The following is a 26107-nucleotide window of genomic DNA, read 5'->3' as shown; positions in this document are numbered from 1 at the left end:
GCATAAATTTAAATTTAAGATTTTACAGAAAGTATCTATGGGTCTATGTGGGGGTGATCTAGTGAATAAGACTGAGTATTTAGAATACAAATGGATAAACTTTTTCAGGGCTGACAAGCCTCTGAGCTTGAATACATGTAGTAGCTTAAAACCAATTCTAAAAATGAAACACGACAGTCTGTAATGTAATGCTGTATCTTTAAGTAACAATTATGTGGATTCATTTAATAGCTTGTATCACATGCTTTTAATTACTTTCTATTGGCTGGTGGTTTATATATAACAGCAATATGTTGCACTATGTGTTATGCACTGAAAAAGGGTCTTGAGACTCCAAAGCTCTGCTTTTATTGTTTTACTGTGCATGCTTAGATTAAATCATTGGATGTTGGACTTCTGGTATTTTTTATTGTGATATAGTACATACGGTAACTCTGGAAGTTTCTACCCAATCAAAACTGCAAGGTCCAAAATCTTTAACTATCCTTACTAACAAGCACTTTTCACAGGATAACAAATGCCATTCAGGTGATTTGATTGTTTCACTGAGGCTAAATGCTGTTTATTTTTTTCCTAGTTTTTGTCGATAAGTCTCCTAGGCAACTTTACTGGCAATAAAATTACTAAGCTCTGTGGTAACATGGGCAAGAATGAATCAAGAAGAAAGCATGGCCCAGCTTTTTTTAGACATTGCTCTACTTACTGCATACTGCACACATTTAACATAATTGAACTGGACTCCATTGAAACCTGTTTTAGAGCTTAGTCACAGCAGAAAATGAAATAATAAAAAGTGAGGGTTGGACAAAATGATGTACATAATCTGACCTGTCAGAGAAGACAGTTGATGTGGTTGTAAGCAGGGCCAATGAGCTGTTAGGGATATGGCAGTAAATGGATTAAGACAGCATTCACAGATTCAAAGCTGGGTTACTTGTGCCAACTGCCACCACACTGAAGAAAGAGATGATGAGGGAGTATGACTGGTTGTTTTAGTGGACAACAGAGAGGAGTATGGGACTGGTAAGAGGACAGAGGAGATAACAGATCACCTTTGTGTTAGGGATAAACTCCAAGTCTTTAACATTGGGTTGGAAAAATACAACTCAACAGTGGTACATTCAAATTAAGATGGAAGAGAGTGAGAGTGCCGCAAAAGTAAGAGTGCAAGGGCTGGTATTCAGGCAGTAGACAGAAGGGAAAAAACAATTCATAAGATAGCACAAAAGCAAAGCGGGGCTCAAAATATAGCTAGATTGTATTATTTTGCAATGCAAGAAGACTTAGTAGTAAAACAGGGATCTGCAACCAGTGATACAGGAGTGGTGGGTGGACTTTGTCAGCATTATGAAAACATGGGCCATTGACAAGTGGGGGGTGAATCACTGAGGTATGTTTAGGAATGATAGAGAAGGTGCAAATTGTGTGGGGCAACAGGGTCATGATGTTAGTTAAATGTATGGTAGTTAAAGAGCTAGAAAAAAAGGAGATGGTAGATTGATACAGTGTATCATTCCAACATTCCAAGATACATCAATGGAGGATGATGGGAGACTGGAGAAGGTAATAAAGGACTGCAGTGAGAGGAAGAGGAATCTGATTTTGGCATGGAAACATTGGGAGATTCTGACCTCTAATCCAAAAAGACTTGATTGTGGTTTTTGTCCACGAGTGTATCAGCCAATAAATGTAGACTGTACTACAAAAAATAAACATCTGGACATCGGTCCAACCAAGGTAGATAGGATCATCAAAGCTTAGATGAAGACACCATTAGCTAAAAGTGATCATGGCACTCTGTGCTTTTCAGTGGAAGGAAAAGGTAAGAATGCAAAGACAAATATGTTGGTGCTAGATTTTTAGGAGAGTGGATTGTGCTATGCTGATAGAATCAAAGATGAATCAGGGTACGAGGATCAAACTGAGTAAGTAAACATGCTAGGAGACTGGGTCAAGGATGGAGCACTCAGGGTTATGAGCAAGAGTTGCAGAAAGATGCAAAAGAATGAAAAGAATTTAAGGCTCGTGTGCCTATGAATGAAAAGCTAGCAACTAGGGAAATATATGAGGCTTACAAAAAGTGAAAAGGAGAGGGTAGGAGACTAGTGAAAGGGCAACACAAGTTCTGACAACAACAAAAGTACAACTTGAAAGTGAGCTGGCAGAAGGGTTTAGGAAGGTGAACAAAGATGTTTCAGATCTATAGCTGAAAGGTGAAAAGGATGACAGACTTGATCATGCTAAGCAAAGGTGGGAGAGTGATCAAAAAAGACTGGGGAAAAGAAGAGGTATTGAATGAATACTTTACAAAAGAAAGCAAGACAGGATAAACCACAAGGACCAGATAACTTACCTCAAAGGGTGTTCAGGAATCTGCTCAGTTTGCTGGTATATAACCTGATATAGATCATCTACAGATGACTGACCAGTGTGGAAATACCTGAGGAATGGATTGCATTTTTCCCTTGTACTAGGGGGTGAGCAGGAAAAATGAAGAGAATATAGGCCCATTAGTTTCACAGCAGTGGAAGGATAAAACACAAGGGGCATTCTGAGGGGAAGTGCAGCAGAATTCCTACAAGCAGAGTGATAAGGTAGTGGTAAAAGCAAACCAAATGCAGAAGTGTATCCTCGGATAGATAGGCTCCAGGACTGCTTGGCTCTAATTAGGTCACATAATAGGAGTTTTATGTGCAGTTCTGAAGGCCATGCAAAGAAAGGGACATCATAATTCTGGTCATAAGCACAGGAAAGGTACTAGAAAGGTGCATGGAATTAAAAAGAACATAGTTAAAGATGACAGGGGTTTGAGGTGCTTTCACTCCAGACCACAAAATGCAAGATGTGGGAGCAGGGCATAATATTGGTGCAGAAGATTAGAACAGAAGGTTGTGATGGAGTGGGGAGATGGGAGAGAATGAGTTATCCTGAACTGGAAGAGCAGAAGGGAGAGAAGGCAGATGAGGAGCCTGAGGCAGCAGACTATAAGGACTAACAAGTCCCTGGACAGCTGAAAGGCTGGCACTTCTTCACACTGATCATTGTGGCCCCATAGAATGCACTACTCATTTGGGTGGTGGAGAGGGAAGCCACAGAGACACTGAAGAAGGCATAGGCAAATGGAGAAAGAATGAGGGAGAAGGTAAGGATGTAAGGAGAAGTATAAAATGAAGTGCACTTAAGCAACAGACTTCATAGATTTATTGTCTCCTTCTGCCATCAGACAAATGTAGTGTAATGTAATATACCACCTAGAGCTACTCAGCAAAATAGCAACGATTATACTTTCCAGGGAATATTTTCATCAGTACTGCATGTTCCAGTTTTTCCCTTCCAGAGAATGTTTTCATTAGTATTATTTTCCATCTTATCAGTCTCTGCTATTTTCTTAGATTCAGACGGCAAACCAAAGCAGACAGTATGCTTGTAGTATTCCTTAGCAAAATATCTCCACCAGTAACAGTTTTCTTTTATATTCTGTTTTTATCACTCAGGTTGTTGCCTTGGTCAGCATATGTTACTCCTTTGTCCCAGAAAAAAGCCCTGGTCTCGCTCACTATTTCTCCTCATGTGTCTGGTATCATGCTGAGATCTCATATGACTTTTCTGTGTGACTCATGTTTTGGGAGAACGTAATCCCCCTTTTTCTTCATGGGAATTTTGCTCTAGGAGCAGATTTTGGAATCTATGGGAATGTAATAATACAAAAACGATCATAAAGAGAGCACACGGGTTTTTTGTCTTGACTTTCCTCTTTAGTCTGATACAAGTGAAACTTTGGATACATGATAACCTGTTATTCCAAAAAGCTACTTTGGGTTTGCTACAGGAATTATGGTTTACCTTCAGTACTACACTGTTCATCGTAGACTATACTGCTTTTGTCCATGGTGGGAGCTGTGATCATGGCTGCCACTTTGCCATTTCACTTCTTCATATTTTATGATCTTGAATAAATGTAATAGGAAGGGTTGGAATGTAGTTTGGCCACTCACATAAGTGAGCTAAACTGAATATTGTTTCTAGGTGCACTCTGGGAATGATACAAGTTACAGAGTTTACTTACATTGCCAGTAAATTTGTCATCAAGGGTTCCAGCTTCTTACACTGAAGAAATCTTTGTAACAAAAACATGAATACAAAAGCCTAAAAGCAGCTTTTATCAAAACTTGTTTTTGCAGCACAGAGGCACAGAGTCCCTCTGCACCCCAAGTAAGCACCTGTATCCCACAATCCTTTTACTAACATATTTTAGATCAAGAGTCAGACAACCTCAAAGTAAAGTAGAAACACATTGAACTAGTGCCTCTCCCACAGAATACATTAATGAGGATGGTGAAGCACTTATGCCTCTAAATGGCTTTGGAGGGTTAGTTGCCCTCTACCCCTGTAAATTTTGGCTGAATTCCATCAAATTCACAATGTTTAACTATTTAAATACTTGTGTAAACATCTTGTACAAACACTTTCCTGTTCCTCTATTTGTTCTTCCATTTTTGGCTTGGATGAAGGTTGGACTATCGTGAAGCCCATGATCCCACCTCTTCAGTTCATTAGGGTTAAAAATGGTACTACAATACAATCTGAAATATATGGAAGCACAAGCTTTTATTTTGGGCCCCTTTGTATCATGTATCATTAAAATCTGCAGCATGGGGCAAATGATTTGCATTAAAAGTGAGTTTATCGGTGTCATCAATTTAAAACATTGTTAAAGCTGCATTAGCTAATGAAGTTTGTAAAAGACATCTCACTGGTGCAACCATACCTGTAATGCTGCAGGGTGCGGTAGCTGAGGGTTTAATACACCTGCACTGTCATAGGTAGGTTAGGAGCGGCCTTATTTCATCTGGTGCCCTAGGCAAAAGGGCTCTATGTCGCCCCCCCCCACACCACCCAGTGCCCCCATCCTGGTCTACCTACACCAAATAAATATTTGAAAAGTGCCCCTGCTAGAGCTGTGCCCTAGGCGGCCGCCTAGTTGGCCTATGCCTAAGGCCGGCTATGGGTTAAGGTAAAGTATATCAAGTATTTCAAAGAGTACAGGAGTAGGACACAAGATAGCAGAATAAAATCAACAGTTCTTAAGAAGAATGAAACAAAAATAGCTGATAAACATGTTACACTGAGAACGAATGTTTTCAGAAGTGATTTCTTCATAAAGTAAGAGGTTATTTATACATTCAAGAGTGATGCCACAAAAAGACTAAGCTCTTTTAAGGAAAAAAAACCTCAGGCGTTATGATGACTTCATACATAAAGAACTGCTGTCATTTGAAGAGCTTTTAACATGCACTATTAGATAACGTTATACAGCAGCACAAACCTTTGTAATCCACAAATATTCCACTTTTTCAGGACAACAGGAATGAAATGGTAGCAGTTTACATGGATTTGTATGCTGATAATACACGTTTTCCTGTACACTATAATGGCCAGCTTGATAAATAGCTTCTCCCGGGAAAATGGATTTTAGAACACATGACAATGTTGGGAAGGAATGAAGTTCTAAAGGAACAAAGCAGAACAAACAAGAGAATGCACATACATCTCCTCATAATCTTAAATTACATACAAATCTTTTTTTTTTTTTTTTGTCATTTTTGACTCCTATCAATGGAAGTAAGTTAACCTGTCTTTGCATAATATTAACATAACTTCAACAGCTACCTTGACAGATTGGTAAATTTAATCAGATTCTAAGACTGAAATAGCTTGTTAAAAAAGTATTAGAAACTGGGTCACTTGCATAACATCTAGATTGCAAAAAAATAAATGACAAATCAGAGGGGAGGGAGTGAGAGAGGTGTGAAGTCAGGTTGCATTCTGCTTACCACAATTATAGGTTTCACTGCCTAATGTAAAGGGAATAAATGAAGAATGCAAGCTGTTAAACATGCTAATTAAATGTCAAGATATACAGAAAGTTGCATATGATGAGTAGTGTTACTTTCTTTTCCACACTTGTGGGCCATGTTAACCCCTAGTAAAAAGTTTTACTAGACCGTTGTGCATCAAATGTCTTCACAAAAATGTTTTAATTAAATGTTGGCGCTGCCTTTTTTAAAATAATTGCTAGTCAAAATATCAGCAGAATTTTTTTCAACATTTACTCCCTGACCCAGTACAGACTTTCCAAATACAGGTGCTCAAATCGTATGATGCTGCATTACAGAGTAAATATCTAACTTGACTTTTCATGCCATTGATAACGGAAAACAATATTATCATTGATGCAGACTGGTAAAGAAGCATTTCTAGCACAGAAGAAGATGACATGATCCATGGAGTGCAGATAGTTTCACTAACGTGATAAACTGAATTCGATGAGTGTCTATAGTATCTATGTGTTAAAAAATGACAGACTGTAACAGGTGCAAAACAGGAAAAAAAGGATATCAAATAATTTGTGAATTGAGGTTTTAGGTTTCTAGTTGCATCTAAGTTGCTATTTTATATAAGAATAAAACTCGCTTACAGGACTGCAGAATTGTATTGGAAAGAATTATTGGGGAAGATTGATTTTCACATAGTTTTCACTCTGCTTCATGTATTCTTTCTTAAGGGTACAGTTTTATCCCACAGATTAATGAACATAAGATACTTTACTACTTTACCTATGTCTTGTGAGGTAACTACTCTGCAAAAAGTCAAATGGAAGAGAATAACTGGTTGAACTTTTGACTCAGAGACATCTAATTAAGACAATGTTTTGTGTGTGTGGGGGTAAGCACCTCCCACGCCACCCCATCTTACACATCCATCCATCCATCCATCCATAACCTTCTTACCATATACAGTCACACAACTACAAAAAAAAGAGCAACTCATTTAAAGAAAGAAAAACACTGCCAACAAATGTAGACATGACACCAATAGTGATTTCTTATAAAAAAGAGTGACTGGGATATTCAGCTTAGGAGTCAAACACATCTACTTGCAATCTTGTTGACTTTTTCTTATTTATTTGTTAGCCATGTAAGCATGCTACACAAAGTGTCCCTTTTCAGGGGTAACCTAGGAGCAATGTCTGATTAAGTGACTGTACAGTATAGGTAAAGGGAAATCTAAGGAATCAAACCCTGCACTTTTGATTGCAGGAAGCAGCTCATTAACAGCTTAGAGCCTTAATTGTCTACACAAAATGCTTATACTTAAGTTGTAACAGGACTGCCTTCACTATTGTATTTTTTACCTCCATAGAGTGAAACAATCAGTTTTCTTTCTAGATAGTCTAGCATCAGTGAAAGAAAACATGGAGAAAAAAAAGTATACATTTCCCTGGTCTGTCAGAGAGATAACATGCAAGGTCTTCCCATACTGACTTATTCTTTTCTGAATAGATACACAATATGGCACAAAACTGACCATGAAGGATAGCAAGCTCCATAGCCAGCCAGAATCACCACTACATGCTGGTGTCACTGTCAGTTATTCTAACGTGAGGCCTACTGCACCTGGTTTTGCCCACAACTTGACTCAGAACACTTTGGCCTGAGCATGTTAGCTGCAGAATTTTACTCTGTTGTATGACAACAAACTGCCCTGCCACTTTGCAGCAAGGAAACCCAAGTACATATCATACAATCATCCTGTTTGAATAAGCTAAAAACATACATATACCAGCGTAATGTCATCTGTCCAACTCAAGCAACAGTATGTGTAATGTAGCTTTCAACAAGTTAAATTCTAGTTCTGTTTAGTTAGAAACTTAAATTTTATATTGTCACATATTCATACCTGCTATATGAAGAATTCATATAATTTCACCCAAGATTATTAATAGGTGACTCAACATTTAAACAAGTATTGGATTACAAAACAGTACTGTATTCATTTGAATTGGTTAACGCATAAACAAAAGATAACAAACTGTTAAGCCAGCAAAGCTGGTCTGAAAATGGAATTGTGATTTGTTGGGATATCTATACAGCAGTCATCCTAAAGCAAATAGAATCAGATCTAGGCTTAGGACAATGGCATTCCCATGGTGGGTCAAAGGCATGCTCATCATATTAGAGCATCAACACACACACACACACACACACACACACACACACACACACACACATATGCATGTTTTCTGTGTGTGTGTGCATGTGTGTGTTTGTGCATGTGTATGTATTTATAATTATATTTATATAAAATTTCATCAAGCTTCCTCACAGCTCTTCATAAAAGACTTATCGAGACCCAGTTGAGCAGCTCAGAGCATAACCTAAAGCATTGAGTACATCTAAGGTTGATGATAACATTTAAATAAAGATATAGGTTCTGGATTATCTTTTCAAGTATCAGAGTACTTGACAGTGGTAAAGAAGGAAACACAAACTGCAAAAGTTAACAACGTAATGGTGGCATTTACACCCTGCTCAACATACACAGTTGAAAGATTACATTTACATTTGAAGTTCACACTGATGTAGTCCATTCCTTTTTAATAGGTTGCCTGGAGGACGTTTACCCCACCAAGTATGAGTGCTTTTTATCTGCTGCTACATCTAAAGTATTCTGGACAGAAATGTGTGGCTGGATGTGGGTAACGATATTTCAGATGAGGGGTCACTGACACCTCTGATGTGATAATCTCTGTACTGTATTGCCTCTTTAGGTTTTCTCTTGAAAACACTGAGAAACAAAGGCAAAGTTTAATTATTCACTTATTCTGCCTACATTGCATAAAAAGCAATATACTAATCTGGTTTTGCATCTCTGATCATGATATAACATACAAACATACAACCTGTCAACAGAGGAACATTATTTGGACCTTGATTTCTGTCAGTTTTATAATTTGTGACTTCCTTATCACCCATTATCTTGCATCTTCCTACATTATCCCAGAGGCACTTTCTATCTGTCTCTGTCTTAAGTTCCTGAATACCACAATGGCTTTCATTCCTGAGTCTGTTCCGGTTATTTATTTTCTTCTTTACGTGAACAAACATCTTATATCACCCTATACAGGGGCGGCTCATGCTATCGGACTGCCGGTCTGCAGCCCTCCTACCTACAAAAAAACAAAGAAAAAAAATCTGTGAAACAAAAGATCACGAGTCTCAACTCCTCTGTGCATGCGCAGACACTCAGACTGCCTTTAAAGGCAGTCTGGATACAGAGAAAGAGGTACCCAGCAACCTGTGCTGTAGGATACCCAGGAATCTGTGTAGTCGTCGACCGCACAGAACAGAGGAACTCCAGATTGCTTCCCTTGCAGACAGGGCCAATCAGGGGTGAGCTGAGAGCTCTCGTGGGCATCATGCAGATGGATTCAAACATGTTCTGTTGGTCGCTGGCTGGATTATGTGGCTTTGGATATGTTCTGTGCATAAAACAGGTAGGTGAAGTGTGTGTTTCGGATATGTTCTGTGCATGAAACAGGTAGATGAAGTGTGTGTGATGCCCCAGTTGCTATATACTGGTGGCTAGAGAGAATAAATGGTGGTAGGTAGAGATATTCAGGCTTGAACCCTGTACCTTGGATGCAGGTGGCAAGGACCTGAATTCCCTATCCACCACCATTTCTAAAAAAAATGTGCAGATTTTTGCCTCATATTTGTTCTATTCCTCATAAAATCTGTGGTTTCTGTATCTACATTTTTCCTTGGCTTGCAAAGTCAGTGGTGCACTGGTAGCATTGCTGCCTAACAGCTACAGGTTCGCTGGTTTGATTCTTGGCTGGGGTGCCTTCTGTGTGGAGTCTGCATGTCCTTCCATCTTACAAAGATGTGTCTGGAATTTCTCCCTGCTCTGCTGAAAATTGTCTTTTGTTCCAAGTCAGACTAGTTTATTGGTTAAATGTTTAAAAATAACAGGCATTTGAATTTCAGACTTCATATTCTTCAGAAAGTACATGGTAACACAAAACTATGTATTCTAGCAGATGTCTAAGTTTATAACATGGATATTTGAAATTTGTCCTGATTTTTGGGACTGTATTCCCCATTATTGGCTTTGTCCAGGTATTTTGTGCTAAGGTTGAGAGCTATCTATGGTGAGAACTGAATTCATTGAATGTTTGGGGGCTGTATTCCCCCCGTTACTGGCTTTGTCCACATGTTTTTTGCTAAGAGGTTGAGAGCTATGGTGATAACTGAATTCACTGAATATGTTTGGGGGCTGTATTCCCCCATTATTGACTTTGTTCAGGTGTTTTGTGCCAAGAGGTTGACAGCTAAGGTGAGAACTGAATTCACTAAATGGTAGCCATTTAAGTTTGTCTTCCTCTCTTTCACAAAACAGCTGATTTGGCATAGTGTTATGTTTCTCTGACTGTTTTGCACAGGGTCCCCTGGGTTAAAGACGTGGCAGTGAAATGTATGGTGGTAACACAGCATTTTATTCTAGCAACTTTCCAACATTGTACAAGCAATGTTTAAAATGTGTCCCTGGTTTTTGGGCTTTTGTCCTCCCCCCAATAAATTTCGGCTTTTTCAAGATTTCTTGTGCTGCAAAGTTCAGAGATACAACTGTGTGTCAAGTAGATTTTACAAGGAGCGGAGAGCTGCAGGGGAACAAAACTGTAGTGCTGCTTATTCTGAGTCTGCTTGCGTTGTTAATAGCAAAACAGGTAGTGTACTTGCTTTTGATGCAGAATGTTGTGGGTTCTACTCCCACAGTAGATAGATGCATTGCTGATACTGTACTGTGTTGTAAAGTGGGTGGATGCTGCAGTCCTTTTTGGCAAATATACCTAGAGTAGTAATTATGAACCTGTTATCAGTTTGCCATACAGTCCCTATTGCGATATTACTAGCTTATCATTTTTTTAATGCATGCAACATAGGCAATTTATTCCTCAAGGGCAACAGGCACTTTATTTGTAGATGAATAAACAATGACATATAAAGTTGTTTGCTAGCAGCAACCTCTTCATTGTTACAGATTTCTTTAATGTGGAATTATTTAGATGACTTTTACACTTCAGAGATTGTGCATATTTACTGATACTGGTGGACTGTAGAAGGTTGAGTAGACTTTTATGATGGAAATGTTCTGAATTGGGTAGTTTTGTCATTGGTGCATGCATTTTGTTTCATTGTTTATTAATGTTCAAAACAATAAATTTAAAATGCCCTGTAACAACTGTACTGTATTGTACAAGGAATACAATTTAATACAATCGGGAAGGTGTATCAAAGAGCATGTGTATGCTTTGTGTTCAAGGGGCCTATGATTTGAAAACAGCCCAAAGTTAATCTTTATCTGCCACTGGCAAAATGTATTTTCTTTGAATGTGGGTTTCAATGCTGTTTCAATGCATGTGAGTTTCAAGGGCAGAGAAGTTTTAATGCTAAGTTTGTTTTCATTGTGAGACTGCATTGCTTTGTTTAGCAGATATCTGTTAGGGTTTGTGCTGTAAAAATGCAAAATAAAACGTTCAAATGAAATCCAAATCATCGCAGAAGTAAAGCAGTATGCACATTACAGTGTTTATGGTAAATGGGGCAAAATAACCAAGAAATGGGACACTGGAATGGTTGCAGTGGGGAGGCTCCAATCGACCATGATTTTGAGAGGGGAAGGGCAGCAAACTCAGACAGCCCTGGTTGAACTATACCTCTCAGCTGTCCATATTTTTGCAGAATGAATAGATATTTACTTCTTATTTTTGGTTTGTTCCTCATAAAATGTGTGGTTTTCTGGCAAATCATCTAGGAATGAAGTCACTAAATGACAGACATTGCGTTTTACGTCATAACCTTCAGAAAAATGCATGCTAAAGCAAGACCTGTTATTCTATCAACTGTCTTAAGTTTATACAAGAGCAATTTTTAGTAGTGTTTGTATGTTTCCCCAATATATTTGGCCTTGTCCAGATTGCCTGCATTAACAGGTTGAGAGGTAAGTGCAAATAAAATTGCTTTATAGAATTAGGCATATCCAAACCTCTCAAATGTCCCCGATTTTGGCTCAAAATGTTCCTCTTCCCCTAATAATCCCTCGGCAAAATGGCAATTTTGGAAGAAAACATGGAGGGTTTACAATTAATAAATAACTGTAATAATCAGTTATAGATTAGTTTTATTTCAGAAATGCATGTAGATTATTTTATTTTGTCAGCTGCTCAAGTTAGCAGTACTAATATTAAAAGTGTCCCTTCTTTGACAGATTCCCAGCTGTATTGTGTGGCTATTTTATATTTTTGCATCACATTTTTGGTCTATTTCTCATAAAATTGTGTTTTCTTTTGGCAAATTAGTGGCAAATCATTAAAGACTGAAGTTAGAAAATAATGAAAGACATTTGAGTTTCAGATTTCGTACCTTTCAGAAAATTCATACTAATGCAAGACCTACTATTCTATTATCTTTCTAAGTTTATAAGAGCAATATTTAAAAATTGTCCTTATTTTTGGGCCTTTGTCCCACTTCTATGTATGGCTTTGTCCAGATTTCTTGCTCTGAGGTTGAGAGGTATGACAAATGGTTAAGGGCCATCGCAGTCAGCCAGAGACATTTCAAATTGTGACAAACTTGTTGCACCCCACTCCCCCATGTAGTGACTCTGGGATGTGTCCAAGCAAGGCAAGGAGCAGTTATGCAGTGTAAATGTGCAGACTATCCCCCCCCCCATCCAAGGTAAACACAAGTAATACAGTGGCTTTTCACCTGTCATTGATTTTGCAGAATGTTCTGGTTTCTGTCCTTTTTATACTGTTGATATATGCTTATTATTATTCAGAAAGTGCCTTTTGCTCTGTGTTTAAGTAGCAGTGCTTTAATGACCATCAGGTAAGCTTGTCTGATATTGTAAGATGCAAGTAAGTTTTAATAAGCAGTATTGCCAACATTGAAAGCCTTTCTGTTGTTGCCATGCATAGAATACTTACTTAACTAGATAATGTATAAGCATTGGGCATTGAAATGCATATGACAGTATTTGTAATAAAGGCCAGGATTAGATTATGTTAAGCTCATTACAGGCTTTACCCTGCAAACTAAACAGAATGCCAGTCTATCATGCATGGTCCATATCCTGTGCAGTAATCCTTTAAGCAATATATGTTGAGCTTGTTTCTTGTTTGCTTTTCATTTTTTTACTTTGATCATGTTTTCCCCATGAAACAAGTAGATAGTTGTCAGGCAGCAGGTCTTTTTTGGATAAGAAACATTTTTACAAGTGAGGGTATCACAGAGATTGCTACTTTCAGCATGTTACTTGGTACTTTAATAAAGCTGAATATAAATTATAATTAGAACTGGAGTGCAAGGAGAAGTTGTTGTGTCTTTTGGCTTTGCCCAGTTAGGGATCGCCACAGCGGAACTCTGGTCCACTAATGATTGGCAATTGATTTTTATGTGCTGAGTTGCCAGCCCTAATGCACAACCTTCAACAAAGGTATGCCCATTCACGCATGTCTCCATGCAGAAGACGCTCTAGCTGAGATTTGCGTTAAGTGCTGCTTGTTTTTCTTATACTTGATTTTGACTGGCATTCCAGTAATGTATTTAAAAAGTAATTTATTTTTTCATGCCTCACATCCTTTTTGTTTCCATCTAGATATTAAGTAAGCTGTCATGCAGCCAATGGATTGAAATATTTTTTTTTCTTCTACACTTCATTTTGTCTTGATTGGACTCCCATAATGATGGTTTGGCACCCAGGGCAGCGTATTTAATTAAAGGTTTTGTGGTTTTGAGCATAGTTCCTCCCCTTTCTAGTTGGTCACACCCATTCCCATTGACTCCACCCATTCAGCTGTCTCCTGCAGGGTTGCCAGACGTCCCTATTTGGGCGGGACTGTCCCGAGATCAGCAGCCTGATCCCGAGTCCCGCCCTGCCAGTTTAAATCCTGGCCAGCCTCCGCTTTGTTTGTTTTTTTTTTTTTTTGATTGGCCTGTATACCTGGCATACAGGCCAATCAAAAATTGCTAAACACGGAGCTTCTTCTGTTCCACATTAAACAGAAGTAGCTCCATGTTTAGTGATTTTTTTTTTATTGGCCCGTATGCCGGTATACGGGCTAATAAAATTGCTAAACACGGAGCTACTTCTGTTGAATGCGGAACTGCAATGAGAAGCTCCGTGTTTAGTGCAGATCTGCTGTTCTTTAATGTGGAACTTTGTTCCGCATTAAAGAGCTTTTTTTTTTTTTTTTGCTCTTCACTTTTTTTTTTGTTGTCCCTATCTCGCTGATATGAAATCTGGCAACCCTGCCTGCAGCCCCCCTTTGATTTGAAGTCACCGGCCGCCACTGACCCTATACTCTTATTTCTGTCTCTCTCTTCCTTAATGCATCCTTGTACATGAATATTTGTTATCGTGAAAGATGCTGTCCCCTGGACTTGATTTGTTCTTGTGAGTACTTTAATGTTTCTGCTGTATGCCCCTACTTCACTTTTTTCCAGTATGTAATATTAATTTATTTTAGTTTTACATTATGAAGTCTCTTATAGTAGAGGCTCTGTATCATTTAGTTGCCCCGCATTTGCAATTGATTCACCATAGAAAAAGGGAGGAGAGACATGGAGATGAAAAGACTGCAGGGAGTGTGGACACAAGGAATCTAATCTTAGCCATTGGAATTTGCTGGGTCTGTCATTTTGTCTTTGTTACAAAAGGGTTTAATGATATTAAGGATGGTAAGCATCTGAGCACCCTTAGGAAAGTACCAGAAATTTCTGCAGAGAAGACCATATGCATTTCATGGAACACTTGGCTACTCATATATGTAACATTGATCTAAATCTATGACTTAAGTGTATGATGATGCACCAGTAGGTGGTAGAGAATGGTGTGTGCCCAGACAATACCTTCAGCTGGACTACCATAAGAAGGCACACAGTAATAGTATTAGCCCAGATTCATTTCTTATGGTTTGCACCTTCTTTATGACCTGGACAGGTAACACCTAATCAAAAGTCTTTAAGACACCAGACTATCCACTTGTTGTAGGTCATATGTGTGTATTTGTGTGTATATGTTTGCGTACGTCTGTATATCTGTATACGCACCATTACATGCAAGCTTTTGTCTTTGTGTGTCTAAGAGACTGTGCCTACATTTCTGTCTATGTATAAGGCACAAAATATGGTAGTGGGGTGGAAGAAAATAGGCATGAAAAATGAATTATATAGTGTCAAGTAAGCAATGTCATTTACATCTCCCACTATGGCATGCCTGCATGTAAGGTAGAGTGTTTTGGAAGAGTGCTAGAAAACACGCATGTAAGAATGATAGAATGTCAGTTAAACAATCTCACTCACTCACTCCTCCCACACAGGTATGTGTCTGTGTGTCTAGGTCTGCTTTTGTGTTTTAAGCAGAGTGTGGTGGTATGGTGGGCTAATATTAAATTGGCTTACATGATGACTTGTGTAAAATCGGGTGGACAATGTCACTCACTCTTCCCACTCCAGCACCTGCACAGGTCAGTTAATCTTTCAGCCTATTTGTAAATTTGGACCATTTCAACTAACGTGCAAAGTATCTGAATGTCAAAGAAACATCCCAAATGTTGACATTCCCTTTGAAGCACAACTATCGACACAAATGGCTATGTTGTACCGACACTTAAATTACTGGAAAAAATAAAGACCATTGTACTTGTCTAAAGAAAAAAAGAAAAGCGTGAGTAGATGTTTGATGATGACTGGACTTTTTTCTTTCGATTTCTGCTTATTTCAGGGCCCAGGAACTCAGCGCTTTACTCATTTAAAAGTTTATGCATTTCTTGTACACATAATGGTTAGATTGTGGGCCAGGGTTACATTGCTAGGTTATTTATTTAGTTTTTGTTTTGTAATGTCTTGTTCATTGGTCACTAGTAAATAGTGCACACTAATATCAGTTTACCTAATGGACATGTTTCCATATGTGTTCTGCTGAAGATGTCACTCTCTGCCCCACACTGTTATTTTTATAACAAAGTAAACCTTTTTATTCATCCCATGTGAGTGGACAGCTGTCCATTGACTGCAAAAATTATTCTCCATGGTCAGCCCTCTGATATCCAAGTCACTAATCAGATATGAGTCAATTCTTACACAGGAGCTACATTGTAACACGCAGTGACTGGCCCTGGGAAATGAGTCAGTGACGTGGCTCCAGGATTAATAGTAGATTGGAATCAGCCCTGAGTGGGGAAGACTAAACCCTTTGCAGAATGTTTATCTCGTGTAAGGATATATGTACATTAACATTTCGTCAGGTCTGTTATCAGAGTGATATGGGACAGCCAAGCACTGCGGTCAGAACCATCCAGATTTATTTTGCAACCATTAATGACAGGGTTTTCTAGGATATCATTCTTCACAATGGGATAGTGAGAAACATTGAAATATGGACTGCCTTTACTGGACTGAGTTTGTAACTCATATGATTTAGTTAAATGGAGCCTAGTATCTTCTATGAGACCACTAATAAAACTGCATGCAGTCCTGTAAGGGAGAATAGCATGCACTAACAGACGGGCTTGCATGGAAATATATTTATGCACACATTTCACAGCACTGAAGCTCCTGATGGAAGGCAGAAAAGGTCACGGCATCATGCACTCTTTCTTTGGGCTCTGTACCACATATCACTGCTACATCCCCTACCTCCTTCCCTTCCTTTACCTCTGAGGTGGGAAGCAGTGTGGGTTCTAAGAAAGAAATAAGTCAGTGGGGTTCAGAAAAGTTTCTGAACTGAAACTTCTCAAACCAAATTTACTGAGATAGAAGAGGTGAAAGGGACATACCCGCGAAATAAGAAAACAAAGTTAGAAATTAAACTACTGCAAAACATTCCAAACTGTTATTTACAAAACAAAGAAAAATAATATTAGTACACAATGGAAATACATGAAAACAGCACATCAGTATAGTCCATTCATTCAAGTGCAGTTCCCTTATGATATGTCACAGGTGACATTACCGCTGGTAGCACTGGTGGCATCCGTGTCTAGTTTTTACATCATTTCATCACCTGTAAAAGTCCATGTTAGTAATGTTAACTCCATCATTTTCTCTGCTGTACTATGAGCAGATAAAGAACAGCAGATAAACACACTTGTTGCAGCAAGTCAGACAATTACTTCCTGTACAGAAAAAAATCCAGTACTAGTATTATAGCAGGAAGTAAACAGCATTGTCCTATTCTAGGTGAAGAGTACTTACACACATCCTTTTGTTTTGCCCTGTTCTGTATCTTTTCATAAAGGTCAATAACAGTGGCAAAGGTCCAAAACAACAACAACAACAACGAAACATTCCATCTTGACAGATATGGATGTCCTCTATCTTGGGACTAGGAAGTATCCCATATTCATTACGACAACAGGTCCTTGACCTGTACTGGTTTCACTAATGAGTTCTTTTTCCTCAGGGCTGCTATTAATTACTACTGCTGCAGGAGTGATCAAGGTGATGTCCTCTTGGGTGTCTTTGTCCACATTGCCCTTCTGGGAAATGGCATTAATGGAATAAGAAGAGGCTTTTGTTACCCTTTCTTCTTCTGAAGTTGGCTTCTGCATCTTCCTTTTGTACCTGGCATGAGAAACACAGGTTTTACATGGTCATAACAGCACAGCTTTCTTAAGTGCACACACACACACACACACACACACACACACACACACACACACACACACACACACACACACACACACACACACAGACACACACACACACACACACAAAACAAACAGTAGTTCTGCACATACAGCACACACACACATACACAAAAACAAAAATAATATTGAACAAAGGCTCAAAATCAGGGAAGTTTTAAAATATTTCTCTAATTCACTTACAAATTTAATAGAACAATAGGTTTTGCCTTACTATGCATTTTTTGAACAATAAGAAGTACAAAACTCTGTTAACTATAAGTGACTCTCAGTCATTTACCAGAAAAAAAAAAAAACACAATGAGACACAGGGCAAAAATGTGGGGCAAAACCAGGGACAGTTGAGAAATGTGACTCTAGGTTGGTCAGAAAATCAACTATAAGAAAAGCCAGAAATGGACTAGCATAAGATTAACGACTTCTTTGACTAGTGGTGCTTCATGTGTTCAGAACACTATAGTGCCGTGGGCAATGTACGATTTTCACAAAAGACAAAAAGTACCAAACAAACTGTCATACAGATGGCAAAGTACAAGAAAGACAAAGGGGGACAAAACAGGAGATGTAGGAACAGCTAGAAATGTGGTTAATGTGATGAATACTCCATTTCAGAAGATGCATGTACACAAGGCGAGAGAATGCATACATTACGAGTTAAGACAGATTGAAAAACTGTCAAATTTGAAAAACTGTCAAATTACTGGAGAAAAAAAGACTATAGTATGATACTTACCCCACCACCTACAGATAAGTAAGTAAGGGTAAATTTAGGTGTTGACTCCATTAATCACATTTCCACTTCTTCTGCAGTGTCAACATTCCACTCCCTATTTTTTTGTCATCTCCATCACAGAGCTTGGTTGGTACTTTTCATCTTCTGCAAAAATATATACATTACCCTCTGCATATATATATATATATATATATATATATATATAAATACAGGCTCTATATTAAATCATTGAATGCCTAGAAAAGCGAACGATGATTTATCGACTCCATGTAAGCGAAAGCTTAACAAACTCGAAAGCTTAGAATAGTGATTTTTTTTCCAAGGGAAAAAAATCGCTGTTCCAAAAAAAAAGACATAACATAACAAAGTGGGGGGCTGTGTCCCCCACACTCCCCTTACTTAAATATACCAACTCTGAGATCGCACTACAGTGATGAAAATGGCAGAGTAACGGATGTGGCCAAGCGATTTCTTTCCCAGGGAAACAATTTGTGTATATGCCACTTCATCATTTTGTCTTTTCAAATTCGACCAATACGCATTCGAAAGAATGCATCTTCCGTCATCTAATAGGTTCATAGGTTCATAGGTTCATAGGTTCATACTAGGCTATCTGCCCTAGAGCATTTATAAGCCTAGCCAGAGTGTGTTTTGGCTTTCGCCACCCATTTTAAATTAATTTTGCTATGCCCTTTTTCGAGGTTAGTATACTGTGCCTCTGTCTAACAGTGACACAGAAGTGATACCCGGGGAAAACCTACGATCTCCCATCCACTCATCAAGATTCCTCTTGAAGAGAGTCAATGAGGGACTCTGCCTAACCTGGACTGGGATTTTATTCCAGAGTGAAGGGAGCCTCTGGGTTATGAATCTGTCCCTCCAGCATGTCCTATTTATTTCAGTGCTGAGGTTCAAGTCTCTCGAGCACATAGCTCGATGGGATTTGGATTTTCTGAGGTGCAGCATGTCCATTAATTCCGGGTTGGACATGGCTTTATACGTCAGGCACAGATCGCCTCTGAGCAGGCGGTATGCCACTGAGTAGAGCTGGAGTTTCTTTAATCGGGCAGCATATGGCATCTGTTTGAGCCCTTTGATCCTCTTGGTGAGGTACTTTTGGGGTCTTTCCAGTTGCTTGGTCAGCCACAGTCCTTCTGTGTTGGCCTGTACCTGTGAGAAATATATACCAAACAAGAGAGGTCCCAGGACTGAGCCTTGTGGGACGCCACCTGTAACTGGTTTGGAGTCTGACATGGCTCCAGCAATTCTAATGATGTGGGTTCTGTCCTTGAGCCAGTTTGCAACCCATCTAGTGACATAGGAGTTTATATTTAAGCTGGTAAGCTTATCTATAATGCCCGAGTGGGTTATCGTATCGAAGGCTTTTGCGAGGTCCAGGTAGGCTGTGTGGACCACCTTCCCCTCATCAATGGCCTTGGTGACTGTTTCAAAGAAATTGACCAGGTTTAAGAGGTAGGATCTGCCCTTAACAAAGCCGAACTGGGTAGGATCCAGTGTCTGTAGGTCCCCAATATCTTTATTTATGAGGTCCATGATGATCCTTTCCATAGCTTTGCAGACCAAGCTAGTCAGGCTTATGGGGCGATAGTTTCCAGGATCCATTGAGGCACCACCTTTGTGGAGAGGGACCACTGTTGCTGTATGCCACTCTTTGGGTACATATCCTGTAGTAAGGCTGAGATTGAACAGTAGTTTTATGTTTGGGTTTAGCTCTTCTTGGAGTTCATGTAGGACACAGCCCTGGGCACTGTCTGGTCCCATTGATGCTGTATTTTTTGCTTTGGAGAGGGCGGCTCTTACCTGAGCATCTGAGATGTCAGGGGGGCAGCACTCTGCTGGGATAGATATTTGCCCTTTGGTGGGAGGGAGTTTGCACTGAACCTGTCAGCTAGGATGTTGGCAATGTCTGTGGGTTTGGTGTATTTTTTGTCATTTTGGACTAATTCTGAGCATATCTGGGAATTCCCACCCAGGTTCCTAACATAACTAAAGAAAGCCTTGTGATTATCCTTAGTGTCCTGTGCAATTTTTCTCTCAAAGCTGGCCTTAGACGATTTTATGAGTGCCCGTAGTTTTTTGCTAATACTGATCAGAGATGCCTTCCTTTTTGGGATTTTGCTCTATCGTGTAGTAGCTTCCTCCTTCTATTGTATAGTTTGTTTATGGCACATAGCTCAATGGGATTTGGATTTTCTGAGGTGCAGCATGTCCATTAATTCCGGGTTGTACATGGCTTTATACGTCAGGCACAGATCGCCTCTGAGCAGGCCGTATGCCACTGAGTAGAGCTGGAGTTTCTTTAACCGGGCAGCATATGGCATCTGTTTGAGCCCTTTGATCCTCTTGGTGAGGTACTTTTGGGGTCTTTCCAGTTGCTGCAGGTGTCTGGTAAGGTATATCCCAAAAGGGGAATTGTACTCAATTATGGGCCTGATGAGGGATGAGTAAAGAGGCACGATGACCTCCCCTGATCTAGATGTGAATCCCTTCATGATTAGGTGGGCTATATAAAATGTTTTTCTAACCACTTTGGCCATGTGGTTGTCAAATGAGAGATTGCTATCAACTTGGGTCCCCAGGTCCCTAATTACTTCTTCTGTACTTAATGGATTACCACCTATGTGGTAATTTGTGGGCACTTTGTTTTTGCCAAAGGGGATGGCTATACACTTTTTGGCGTTTAGCTTGAGGCCATGGCTCTGGCACCAGTTGTCTGTTTCTATGAGGCCCTTTTGGAAGATGCTTGTGTCAGCTGGAGAGTCGATTATGGCACCCAGTTTGCAGTCATCTGCGAAATTGGTCAGCCACAGTCCTTCCGTGTTGGCCTGTACCTGTGAGAAATATATACCAAACAAGAGAGGTCCCAGGACTGAGCCTTGTGGGACGCCACTTGTAACTGGTTTGGAGTCTGACATGGCTCCAGCAATTCTAATGATGTGGGTTCTGTCCTTGAGCCAGTTTGCAACCCATCTAGTGACATAGGAGTTTATATTTAAGCTGGTGAGCTTATCTATAATGCCCGAGTGGGGTATCGTATCGAAGGCTTTTGCGAGGTCCAGGTAGGCTGTGTGGACCACCTTCCCCTCATCAATGGCCTTGGTGACTGTTTCAAAGAAATTGACCAGGTTTAAGAGGCAGGATCTGCCCTTAACAAAGCCGAACTGGGTAGGATCCAGTGTCTGTAGGTCCCCAATATCTTTATTTATGAGGTCCATGATGATCCTTTCCATAGCTTTGCAGACCAAGCTAGTCAGGCTTATGGGGCGATAGTTTCCAGGATCCATTGAGGCACCACCTTTGTGGAGAGGGACCACTGTTGCTGTATGCCACTCTTTGGGTACATATCCTGTAGTAAGGCTGAGACTGAACAGTAGTTTTATGTTTGGGTTTAGCTCTTCTTGGAGTTCATGTAGGACACAGCCCGGGGCACTGTCTGGTCCCATTGATGCTATATTTTTTGCTTTGGAGAGGGCGGCTCTTACCTGAGCATCTGAGATGTCAGGGGGGCAGCACTCTGCTGGGATAGATATTTGCCCTTTTGGTGGGGGGCGGGGGAGTTTGCACTGAACCTGTCAGCTAGGATGTTGGCAATGTCTGTGGGTTTGGTGTATTTTTTGTCATTTTGGACTAATTCTGAGCATATCTGGGAATTCCCACCCAGGTTCCTAACATAACTAAAGAAAGCCTTGTGATTATCCTTAGTGTCCTGTGCAATTTTTCTCTCGAAGCTGGCCTTAGACGATTTTATGAGTGCCCGTAGTTTTTTGCTAATACTGATCAGAGATGCCTTCCCTTTTTGGGATTTTGCTCTATCGTGTAGTAGCTTCCTCCTTCTATTGTATAGTTTGTTTATGGCTGGGGTCCACCAGACAGGACGTCTGCCTTTGGAGGATTGGGTCTTGGTCTTATTTGGGATTGCATGATCCATGCATTCCTGAAGGTGTTCATAGAATGCATTTATAAAGGATTCTGCGGTCTGGGCCATATTTTCCACAGGCCTAAGGGCTTTGAAGGATTCCACCTCAGTTTTGAGGAGTGTGAAATTTGCTTTAGAGAAGTTTTTCAATGTGGTTTTCTGGGCAGGGGGTGGGGTCGGGATGTGAATATCCAGTGAGATTAGTTTATGGTCTGATCTTACCAGTGAGGGATACACTTCTGGTCTGGAGCATAGAGTCCCCATGGTGGTGATGATCAGGTCCAGTATGTTTTCCCCTCTTGTGGGAGTGGTAACAAGTTGTTCCATAGCATTTGAGTTTATAAATTCTAGGAACCTTTGGGCTAGTGTGTTGGAGTTAGAGTAATGCTCCCAGTCTATGTTTGGGTAGTTGAAGTCGCCCAATATAATGGTGTTTGGAGAGACCTTCATATTTTCCAGTGTTCTCAGGAAGGCCGAGTGGGGTTCCTGGGTTTGGGAGGGTGGTCTGTAGCAGGCTATAAACTGGAAGGCAGTTTTACCCACTGTTAGTTGCACATGGATAGTCTCTGATGCTTCGTGCTGTGCCACCAACCTGGAGGTGTGGGTATCTTTGTGAATATTGATACTCCCCTCCTTTTGTGGTTCAGTCCAAGTTTTGGGGCCAAAAGCATGGTATGAGGTATAACCTGGTAGTGCTGGGGTGCTCTTGGGAGTCTTGAACCAGGTTTCTGTTACTGCACAGATATCAATGTTCTCCATGCTAAGGAGAGTTTGTGCGTGCATCTTGAGGTTTAGACTTCTGGCATTGAGTAGCATTACTTTTAGTTTCTTATCCCTTGTGATACCTATGGGGGTGGGTTTGTCTTTTGAGCCTTGCCTAAAAAGGCACTATGGGGGTAGCAAGAGCCTTTGCCAATATCCGAAAGCCCAGGGGTGACAGGTGCAAGCCATCCCTAGCGAAGCATCGTGGCTTGTCAAGCATGTCATCCCAGGCTGACAGGCATTGGATCCCCTTTGAATGACACCAATACTTAAGCCAATTGTTGAAATTGATCATCTTGTCTTCATATTGTGGCATCATTCTTGGTGAGGGTAAGATGCTACTCAAGGTCAGGGTCATACCGGCCTGGGCTACATGCTCCGAGAGCTCTTCTATGTCTCTTTTCATGTAGTCCAGGGAGGTACGTCTCAGGTCATTCACACCAGCATGGACAATGACTGAGTCATATTTGTACTTGCCTTGGAGTGACCTGAGTGCTTGTGTTATGTGGCGGATCCTAGCGCCCGACAGGCAGCTCACCGTGACCTTCTCCTTGTTCAGCCTGGTGAGCGGGACGTCACTGTGCCTGATGATAGAGTCACCTATTACAAGTGTATCAGGTGTGTTGTTTAGCCTTAAGGGCTGTGACTGTTCAGCACACTGGCTTTGTGAGCTATGTGTTGCACGTGTTTTGTTTTGAGGTAGCGGTTGCTTGGGTGTCAGCTTTGGAGGTCTCTGCTGCTTAGGCAGATTTTTATTTAGAGCCTCCGAGTATGTTTTTGTGTGTTTATGTGTTTGGTTTGCTGTCATGGTAGGTCTATGAGAGACTGGAATTGTAGTGAGTGTTGTTTCCTTCTCCTCCTGATGGGTTACGCCAGTACTGAGTTGAGAGAGCTTAGCCTCCAGTTTGGCTATATGGTTGCATCTCTCACATGTGTTGGAATTTGTTGGGAGGAGGAGAGGGTTGTCTGTGTACATGAGGCAGTTGTGACATTGCCTCAAGATTCCCAGATTCACCAGCTGGACCGGAGAGGAGATTGACAACTGACCTTTGGACATGTTAGAATAGTATTGGGAATTCCTTTATAATTGAAAAAAAGGGCCAATGGGGAACAAGGTACTCAAGGGGGTTTGTGAGGGTGTAGTGCTTTTAATTTTTTAGTGCTGACTTATATAATTGCTTTAGTGAGCAAGTGCCAGGTAACTTAAATGCAATGTGTTACAGGTAACTTAAATGCAAAAATGACAAACAGTAACTTTCTGTCAAGTGAAACAAGGAAATAAGTACAGTAAGCAATGCAGATATCACTAGGGATCCACAGAAGTGCTGAAAAGCCCCGTTTTAGGTGGAATTAGCATTTCAGGGAAATAACAAGCAAACAAACAACAAGCATACAAACAAAGCTAGATTCAGCAGGCCTGGATCTAGTCTATGCTACAGCAAACAAGGTGTACCAATTTCAGTAAAAAACAGTTCAAATATGCAGGCACTATAAGCCTTTAAGAAAAAACACTAGCTGCAAAAGACTGATATAACAAAGACACTTGGTAGAGAAAAACACTTTATAAAGCAAAGCTTTCGGGTAGAACCCTTCTTCAATACTAATACTAATAGTATTGAAGAAGGGTTCTACCCAAAAGCTTTGCTTCACTATAAGCCTTTAACCAGAAATTCCCAGCTCAGAAGGGCAGAGTCCAGTCTCTCCTCCCACAAGGAGTGCAGACCACGAACCTTCTTAATGTAAAATAACTGGCCTGAAGCCCAAGTGATTAAACCAGAACTAATACACTTTTAGAATAACAGACACTGAGCCCTCAATCAGGAGTTCCCAACATAAAAGGATGTAAGCTACCTGTCCTGCCACCACAGTGCAGGCCACAAACCTTCATAATGTAAAACAACTGGTCTGAAGCCCAAGTGCTTAATCCAAAAGACTTAGAATGATAGCTACACTTTAATCAAGTTACTACCAAGCAGTAATAAATACAATTGAATACTTTAAAGAATGCCTGGATTAGTGCTCAAGTTATACAAACAAAGCAAGATTCAGCAGGCCTGGATCTAGTCTATGCTACAGCAAACAAGGTGTACCAATTTCAGTAAGAAGCAGTTCAAATATGCAGGCACTATAAGCCTTTAACCAGAAATTCCCAGCTCAGAAGGGCAGAGTCCAGCCTCTCCTCCCACAAGAGTGCAGACCATGAACTCTCTTAATGTAAAATAACTGGCCTGAAGCCCAAGTGATTAAACCAGAACTAATACACTTTTAGAATAACAGACACTGAGCCCTTAATCAGCAGTTCCCAACTTAGAAGGATGTAAGCTACCTGTTCTGCCACTACAGTGCAGATCACAAACCCTCTTAATGTAAAACAACTGGTCTGTAGCCCAAGTGCTTAAACTAAAAGGCTTAGAATGAGTTACACCAAGCAGTAATAAATGCAATTGAGTACTTTTAAGATGACGCAAAAGCAAAATAAAGTGGGAAGAAACACAAATACAGTAAAAGCAGATAACATTTTTTTTTTTTTTTTTTTTTTTGAGTGAGCAAATGAGACGGGGCCAGGAGTTACAGGACAGAAACAAGTGCAAATGCAGGCCTTCAAATCAGAAAGCTGAGAGAGATGGAAGACCACCCAAATGGCCAATAACTACAAATTCTGGGCCAGAACCACTCCTTATGTGGTAGACAGGTTACCTAATGCTTACCACTCCCACTGATAAGCTAGAAGGCTTCCCTCCAACACAGAAAGGCTTGGGGGGCTCAGAAGCTTACAAACAGTCCTGGATATAGCAAATCTGTATCTGGAACACTAATTACAGGAAAGGTAGGAAACAGGCTTACAATTTTTTTTTTCATAAAAGTAGCAAAAACAGTAGTAAAAACAATTCACATGCAGTGCAAGCTGGCACACTTGAGTATGTAGCAATATTAGTCCACACACAGTTTGAAAAAAAATGTAATTAGATTAAAAAGGACTAAAAGCAAGTGCAGAAAGGGTTTATTTGGTAGAATGCAGTAAATAGATGGGACTGGGGGAGTGTCCTAGATCAAATCTACAGTGGGGCGAGCACTGCAAAAGCCACCAAATTTAAACTACAACCAAGAACAGGCAGGGGGG

The 26107-nt window shown here is 40.2% G+C and overlaps 1 protein-coding gene across 4 annotated transcripts in view; it reads right to left on the bottom strand.

Moving 5' to 3' along the window:
- Positions 1–26107, bottom strand: part of IL6R (interleukin 6 receptor) — an 865016-nt gene that overhangs the window by 376997 nt on the left and 461912 nt on the right. Inside the window, exon 10 of one of the 4 annotated variants that reach the window (XM_044080644.1) lies at positions 14104–17471. The exons of 2 other annotated variants lie outside the window; for them this stretch is intronic. In XM_044080644.1, the coding sequence (XP_043936579.1) occupies positions 17222–17471 (250 nt within the window). In that variant the 3' untranslated portion in view covers positions 14104–17221. Of the gene's footprint in view, positions 1–14103; positions 17472–26107 lie in introns of those variants that run through there. One more of the 4 variants, XM_044080646.1, reaches the window with a different exon arrangement.

Source organism: Protopterus annectens, chromosome 8.part0, assembly GCF_019279795.1.
Source record: "Protopterus annectens isolate FY-2018-M chromosome 8.part0, PAN1.0, whole genome shotgun sequence".
NCBI classification, from domain to species: Eukaryota; Metazoa; Chordata; order Ceratodontiformes; family Protopteridae; genus Protopterus; species Protopterus annectens.
The sequence above is the reverse complement of the archived record's forward strand: the minus strand, read 5'-3'. Positions and strand labels throughout refer to the sequence as shown.